Genomic DNA, 8811 nt, shown 5'->3' with positions numbered 1-8811 from the left:
GTTCATGCTGTTCCAGTCCTCCTCTCTCCAAAGAGAGAGTAGAGGAAAGCGTCTGAATTTTGCAGTGAGAACTGGAAATGCTCATGGAAGCACTAAGAATTTGTATTACAATTCCTGATCTTGTTCTCTGCTCTTCTGGAATCATATCCCTACCAAGATACACAAAGACAGAAAGTTGCCTCTGAAATGAGGTATTCTAACCTTGGCCAGTTCCAGGGACAAAATGAAAGAAGAAACGTAGGGCAAAAGCACTTCTCCAATCTCATTTACTACTCTTGCTTTTTTCATAAATCTGAAAGAGAACAATTGATCCAAATATCTCAAAAGGCTCATGAAGACATTTTCAAAAAGCAAACGTGGTTTAAGAGAGACTTGGAGGTGCATTATTTACCCAAAGATTAATTCAGAAGTTGAAACAAAGGTTGAAATTTCTCCTGCGGCTGAAAGACCTGACTGAACTACTGGACATTTTAAAAGAAAATATCACCAGAGGGAAGTTAAGGAAGTGAAGTATTGCTCTGCCAGTGACTGATAGGATCTGATTCTGCCCAAGCTGCAAGCAGGCTGAAGTTTCCATGGATCTGTGAACCTTAGCTCACTTATTGATGTCCATAGCTGTGGTTCTCTTTCCATTCAGAGTCCTTGATAACCCAATATAAACTGTGGCGCCACTACTACACTACCAGCAGTCACTCAAATAGCCAGATTCACGTCACTGCAGTGACAGCACTGTCATAACCTCTGAATTACAGCCACTACCACCAACATGGCAATTGTGCATGTACATGCGATGCAACCGTCTTTCTGTTTTCCAGTCCTCATTGTTCCTTGGTGAAAACTTGTTGAATACTACACTTGGGTACTCTCTCACATGCAACATGCCAAGACTTGTAGATTTGAGAGACCACCATCCAAGGGTTCAACAAGGCAGAGGATTACACCTTGTGCCAAAAAGAGGGTGATGCTTTATCTTTAATGGTACTCATTTTCACATATGGCTTTTTGGAGCTGGAATTCTCTTTGTGCAACCAACATTATCAGAGATGTTGGATGCTGGCACTATACAGTCATGCAGGTCTTTGCTTTGCCATGATGTTTGGTGTTGTTTTCTCACCTGTTTGAATGTGACAGAGAGAATCTCCAGAATCTGTTAAAATTCCTTTCTGGTTCAACTAAGCTGCACTTATTGGGATGGCAGTCTCAAGTGCAGCCATGCAACTGCAGAAAGAGGTTTGCTTTTAACTTTGCACTTAACTTTATGGTATTGATGACTTTTTACTAAAGTGGGCTTTTTTGTTTAACTTGCATTTTTTTAAAGCAAATTTGAAGAAACGTCAGAGATTGCATGAAAAGCTTCTTATCAGCATAGGAAATCACAGATGCAAAACCTTTGGTTTGATTATTTCTGGCTTCTGTCACTAGTAGAGCATATGCCAGCAGCCAAGGTTTCTCATCATCTTGAGTCAGTTCTATAGGTGCCGAGGTATATGCTACTCAAAAGGATTTCAGAAGTAATCACAAGCAATAAAGGACAAGGAATAATTTTGGTTTTCATCCTAGATATTCAGTCTCTCGTCCTCCAGCATTTTAACTAAGTCCTACCTTACCTAATCAACCACACTGAGTTTCTTCTTCTGGACTACTCCATCTGCCCATTTGCACACCCACTCTTACCCCTTTTGTGCCCAGTCATTTCTAGTTGTTTTCTCTCCAGCCTGCAGTGCTGGCTTCTCCCACTCTTAAATTTAGTTCACTATGCCCTTATAACAAACAGACCTGTTTTAAGCTCAGCTCTCCTGAACTTTTTCCCCAACAGATGACAAAAACCCCCAGCAAAACTCCCTGCAGAGAAATCTTACTTAAATATAACAGGAAGTTTTCAAACCCCAACCCTGCAAAAAATACAAAATTTTCAGAAAATGAGGAGATTCTACAGGAATAGAAAATGGCAGGAAGCTCTATCTGTAAGAAATACAGTAATTCACTGGTAGTGAATCTTTTTTTTTTTTTTTTTCCCTCCAGATTTTGACATCTAGGTAACCTGGAGAGAGGACTATCAGGTTAGGTAAAAGAAAAAGACTTTTTACTTCAAACTAATCTGATTTGTCAACATGTATACTAACACATGTTTACACATTAGAGAAAAGAATAGTGGTATGAAGTAAAGCCAACAACACATACCATTAAAATACTTCGAGATTTCCAGCTGTCTTATGATAATTAATGCACTGTGCACAAATCTCTTGAAGCTATAAACAACTATTCTTTAGGTCTAGGACTATGAATCATTAGAATTTCTATCCAAATGTCTATTTCTATTACCATTATTAACAGTAAAATTGTCAAATTCATTAGATAAATATTCTCTCCGTAAGCCATACGAACTAAGAAATAGTATATCATAATGTAACACATGCATGACATGAAAACAAAAATCCAAATATATAATGATTCTAGCTGTGACACAGTATGTTAGTGAGGCTGATAAAGTGAATCTTCATGCTGATAGCATGTTATAGTCTCAAATCTATTATGCTTTGGAACTGATGTGTTATTATCTCTGGACAACCTTCACACCAGGAGATGATCCCTGCTAGCATAATTTTAAAAATGAAGGGATTACAAACAAGATAAATTTCATTGTATGTTTACCTGAATTAGTATCAACTAACAGGAATTTTGTATAACATAGTCCATTTGCTAAAATACTTGCATTGGGCAGTTCCATTACAAACATATAAAGCATAAACCAGGCACAGTTCCATTAACTCTACTTCAGCAATTATGCACCTGAATCAGTATTGTATGGTAATTGGTCTACAGGGAACAATAATGTTTGGTTTTGTTCTTTTTTAATACAATATGCTTACATTTTCACTTTAAAGAAAATATATTAGGGTCTTCTGGTAAATATCTGCAATATCTTTGAGTTTGCTGATAATGATTAACTAATTGAATTTAACATACCATTCTCTTCCTGCTGTTGATTTTAATGTGGGTAAGTGAATGTTTAAGAGCTCTTGGAATACGAAGCAGATCAATGTACAGTGTCAATGTATTTTACAGGTTAATTAGTTATTAATGGGCAGATGCAAATCTCATTTAATCAAATAGCACCTTATCTCTTTTATAATGTTAAGAGTTACAATTAGCAAAACAGAATTTGGACATAAAGCTCTGACTTTTAGCATAGTATTAACAAAAAAAGGTAAATTTATGATTAATAATTCTTTACTAAAATCTAGCATACTGTGCTGATTAACAGGCTGGAACTTGTTAGAAATGATACTTTGTACTTTTTTTTTTTTTCTTTTTGTGTGTGTGTGCATCAGAAACCAAAACTAATGATTTGGTGTAAGAATGCCCAAACATAATTCAAATACAAGACTGATATTAATGACAATGTTAAGCAGATATGGAACAGTTCTGTAATATAAATTTTATTTAAATTAATTGAAATGTTCCTTTATATGGAATTCTCTGTTTCCAGTTATATACTTATCAGCAGCTCTAATTTCAAACTAGCTGATAAAAATTACAGATTAGATATGTAATTCTTCTTAACTTCTTTGGTCATTTCTTATGCTATATTAATATGTCATAATATTTCTAAAACAAACATTTGCTAAGCAGTAAATACATTACAAACTCAGGATCAGATCTGGCAAATGTCTAACAATGCGAATAGGTTGCAACAGCTTGCAGAATCAGGCCACAGAGAATTAACACAATCTCAATTGCACTTCTACTTTCTTAAGTGAAAGCAAACAAGATTTGGCAAAGTTTTCCATTTTGTATTTACCATGAATCAGTATGACGAATTATTTAAAGTATTAATAAAATATTTAAAAAATCATATATAAAGATAAGGAAGCCTGTCCCAGATGTTTTCGACTATTGGAAGCAATTTTTTTTTTAATCACATTTTTGTCTCCTGTGTCAACAGTTAGCATCATGCAAACACTTAGAGTCACATACCCATAACTGCTATCGTGATATGTTGGAGAAAACACATCCATCTCTATAAGGTTGTCATGACCATTTGCAAGGACTGCTTGATTTCCTAATTCTCTATACACAAAGATACAAAAAGATGAAATTAGAGTGGCAATTTCAAATTAAAGAATGGGATGATCCCACAAAAAGAATATACTAATTCTGTTGTATAACTTCCTTTTTCTACAAATGTGCAAAACTGCAACTGCATTTTGAATGTGGGATTTATCTGCCTTCCAGGCTGTTCTCTGAACTACATACTGGATTGTAACTTGAAGACATGGTGTTACAAGGCTACCATTAGGTGGTCACTGCCCTTTGCTGTGATCCCTTATTTACGTGCAAGTCCTTGAATAAAATTCCTGGCTGCTGCCTCTGGCAAGACAGGCTTAAGGACTGAACAGTGCTTAGTGGGGGATGTTGTTTACTTGATGAGGCTGGACCAGAGATGAAGCAATAAAAGTGAACTGAGACCATTAAATGACAGTCTCTTGCTGCCTATCTGGCACAGCCAGTCAACCAGAAAATACGCAGAGGGATGGCTATAGAGTGAGTGGAGATCTCATCTGCAATCAGCTTTGCACAGCAGCAGGGGAAGGAAAGGACCACAGACTCTGGCTCTCTCAGGGAATGGCAAGAAAATGAAGGGGGAGGAACAAAGCTAGGCACTACTATTTTGTTGAGAAGTGCATACTTCTTTTGTCCTGTCTAAACCAGGAAAATATTAGTTTGGAAAAAAATAGGTCCATGCTGCCTCAATGGCTGCGTATCTTTGAAGAGGGGAATGATAAACTCAAGCAATACTGTGCAAATACTACTGAATTCTGGACTATCACTGCTTGTCTAAGATACAGGGGATGAAATACACAGCATGGCCAAATTCCAAGTATTCGCAGTGACAGCAAGGGATTTTGAAGCAGGAAGGATACCAGAGAGATCAAGCAAAAATCTAACGTAAGACACTATTGACACCAAAGGAAGCTTATAAGCATATGGGCCCAGTGTGGTAGGATTCAAACACAGATGCTTGGTGAGCACTTGACTGCATCAGAATCAGAAATCAGAAAACCGAACTTTTAAACTCAACTTTACTCTTTGAAAACAATACTGGTTGTTTGACTTAATAAACATGCCTAACGTGGCTTGGACTAGATGATCTCCAGAGGTCACTTCCAACCCTAACCATTCTGTGATTCTGTATGTATATACTGACACCATAATTATGGCATGTCAATCTTTAAAAATGCATTCATGCTCTCAGCAATCTAAGTAGAGTCCTGTTTTCCCAACTTGCAGACCAGCAATGGGGCATGCTCACAATCACACATGGGGTCTTCAGAAGAACAGGACTCAAACTCCATCCCCAGTGTCTGCCTTTATTTTGTGCCATGCCTTCTCAATACAAGTAAAATGTCTAATCAAGTCCATGTGTGAAAACCTGGAAGACTTAGAGAATGGAACAATTTTGAATTTGATTAAACCAGGCACTGTTTTAATGGATGGAATGTGTAAAATAGCTGCTTTGAGCAGACTTTAACCTCCAGCAACACTGTGCTTTTGCAGAAAATCCATCAGCCTCTACACAAATTGATTTAAGACTTCCCTGGAAACTACCAACACCCTTTCCACATTTTAATCAATACTGAAGGTGCTAGCTTCATTGGCAATCCACCCCAATGAAGACATATGGGTATGTTTGTAACACTTCAGGAGTTACTAAAATCTTCGTATTCTAAAATGAAGTTTGGATCAAGCTTGCAGAATGATTTTGAAGTAAGACTTTCTAGGAACTGTTTTGTCTGTACCACTTCTGAGGTATTCTAGTACCTTAATTAAATCCTTGAAAATGCTGAAATACTTTCCAGACATCAAGTATTTCTTTAACCAGTTGTCTCTTTCTTCTTGGTAAAATTAGTAGATAAGTAACTGAATCTGGTAATGTTCCTACCCATTCTATTTTTAAGTTATGGGTAAGAGAAGACTAAACAGTATCAGTACAGACTATGAAAAACATGTGAGTTTCTCTGTTAGTGTCTATAAAAAATTCACAATCCATTATACAACATACAGCCATCCATCAAAAAACGCAGTATTTTATACAGCAAATCAAGAAAGAAAAAGCAGATCTCTCTTTGATTCACTGACACGTTAGCACAGGTTCTGAATAAAGTTATATAATATTCCTGGAGATTTATTTCTTGACTGGAATATGTAAATTTCCCCTTGCTGACAAATTTATCTTTGACATTCAATGCCTAAAATTAATGAAATATTACCTGAAAAATGCACTAAGAGATGCTACCAGCTCCCTTTTATCAACAAATTTACAAATTCTAACATACTTTTCCTCTGCACATTTCTAACATACCTAATTGATTGTGCATTAGAAAAATTCTGCATGTTCAAATATTTAACACAGAAAGCATTTAAAGAAGTGATTTACTAAGTATTTTGAAATATCAGTAATTTAGATCCTACTAGAATGCAAAGCCATGTGAATGTAATGATCCTGGTGCTCAGGAACTCACTAGTAAAACTAATAGGTGAATAAAAACTTAAAGACCAATGATAATGAAAAAACTACTAATTATAACTACTTAATAATCATTTATAGTATTCAGACACCTGACATGTAGTCATGTATTTGCATTATTTTGGCTATCCAACAAATAATTCCAAGTACAAAATGGAAAGATGCTCAATAGAGTCCTGCTTGCTTATTTCTTCAACAGTTAATATTTTTCTATTGTGCTGGCTTTTCCAGCAGGTCTATTGCTTCTAGAGCTGAATCTAACTTGCAGCAGGTTGGGGAACAGACAAATAGTAAAGATCATTACGCGTCCAATGAAAAGATACCGCAGTCTGCAAGAAATCAGAGGAAATCTGCAGGAAATATTTTCTTACTGTCCTGCTGGGTTTTTTTACGTGTAGATTTTACTTAGCCCCAATAGAGTGAAGACAATTTCTGCCACTGCTCAGTAATGTCATTGTCATTTACAGATGGCATCAAAGATGAAAGAAGCACTCATATAATTCAAGTTATGGTTTTAGGCCCTCATAAAATGTTAAGGAATTAGTCTTTTTATATTCAGAAAACCATAAACTGGAATATCTGTTGGACATTATTGATCCGTCACTTCACAGTTCATCTGTTTAACCAGTAACATGAATGCTTTACACAAAAGTATTAACTCTATACAGAGGCAAATTCTATAATATTCTATTAAATATACAACTGAATCCAATAGTATGAAATACATATTTCAAAGTCACTTCCATTACTACTGTAAAGTGATAGGGACTAAAACCTCCCTCAGGCTTTGCAAACACATCTCTCTCTTACCTACATGCACATACACAAGAATGGCCTATTCACTATCCAGCTATACATGACAGCATGTTGTGTATCATTTTTATGCCACCATCACCGAGATGAGCCTATAGAGAAAGATAGCTATGTATATATGCTGACATTCACATTCTGTACCTCTAAATGGCTGTCACCCAAGTCAGATTAAAAAAAAAAAAAAGAAAAAAAAAAAAGAGAGGGAAAAAAAAAAAAAAGAGAGGGGGAAAAAAAAGCTGACTATGGGCATAAGCTAAAATATTAGCAAAGATGAAATAAACTTTCTTTTAGGCTGAGAAAAGGATGAAGGAAGAGACCTATGACAAAGTTGTTAATATAGCTGAAACTGAGCCTAAGAATCACACTCAGTAGGGAACCTTAGCCAAAAAGAGAAAAATCAATGACAAATAAGACAGGTTCTTCACCTCCAGAGTTCCAACCAAGTGAGACTATTAGAGAAACTACAGTAGGCCTCTGTCAGTTTTTATGTGAAATTTTTGCATTTCAGCTCATTCACAAGTGTTCAAAACTTGAACACTCAAATATCCTTAGCTTTTAATCAAGAACATTTAAAAGACGAAAAGACTCTACTGGGCAAAAAAATTTACTCCAGGTTGGAAGTGGCATTCTCATTCAATTCCTGTCTTTTTCTCTGTAAACACAATAAAAACATATATGGCCATAGAAGCAAATATCAAAGACCTTACCCATTTACTGAAGATTAACCAGTCTGGAAAACATCAAACATCTTATTCCAACTACAAATTTATTTCTTCTATATAGGAAAACTCTTTCTTAATGTACTAAATTGTCTGAATCTGATGATGAAATCCCTTCAGCGGGATCCTATTCCACAGTGTCTCTGTCTCATAAGCAATACAGAAGGGTCCAAGAAAACTAAGACAAGGACTAGCCATTCCCAACAGCCTGACAGAGGAGTTGCCTGAAACATCTACAGGGACAAAACTAGCTAATAGAGAATCTTAAGGTCATGTATATTTTAAATTAGTCACCATCAGCTGGACTATCTTTACTTTGCAACAAAACATAATTTGAAAGGATTCAAAGAATGAACTAAAGGGATTTCATAGACATTTTCAATAATTACTGTCAGCTTTAATATAGTTATAAATGCTCAGTTTGATGACTAAATTGGAATATTATAGCTTTCGTTAATAAAAACTTAGTGGTGACTGAGTGTTACATGAGTATTAATTAATCACTGTGGGTAAATTCAGCTCTGTGCCAGTAAGTCCTATACAATCTTTTTATAGATCATTCTGCATCTAAAGAAGCTAGTGTCACCCTTTATGCGTCTTTCATAGAGCCAGTTATCAATTATAAAAGACAAAAAAGAATGAGGAAAAATTTATCATTATACCAGAACTATGCGAGTTCTTTCATCTCACCAGATCCTAGACAAGTTTAAACAACACCTAGCCTCACATGGGTATTTCTTTAAGGCGACC

At 35.8% G+C, this 8811-nt stretch overlaps 1 protein-coding gene across 16 annotated transcripts in view; it reads right to left on the bottom strand.

Annotated features, from left to right (window-relative positions):
• Positions 1-8811, bottom strand: part of TENM3 (teneurin transmembrane protein 3) — a 512354-nt gene that overhangs the window by 126962 nt on the left and 376581 nt on the right. For 13 of the 16 annotated variants that reach the window (XM_065634158.1, XM_065634155.1, XM_065634160.1 and 10 more), the window contains one exon: positions 3979-4071. The exons of the other annotated variants lie outside the window; for them this stretch is intronic. In XM_065634158.1, coding sequence (XP_065490230.1) covers positions 3979-4071 — 93 coding nt within the window. The remainder of the gene's footprint in view (positions 1-3978; positions 4072-8811) is intronic. 16 annotated transcript variants of the gene reach the window in all.

Source organism: Caloenas nicobarica, chromosome 4 (genome assembly GCF_036013445.1).
Source record: "Caloenas nicobarica isolate bCalNic1 chromosome 4, bCalNic1.hap1, whole genome shotgun sequence".
NCBI lineage: Eukaryota > Metazoa > Chordata > Aves > Columbiformes > Columbidae > Caloenas > Caloenas nicobarica.
This window is presented reverse-complemented; position numbering and strand designations above follow the sequence as displayed.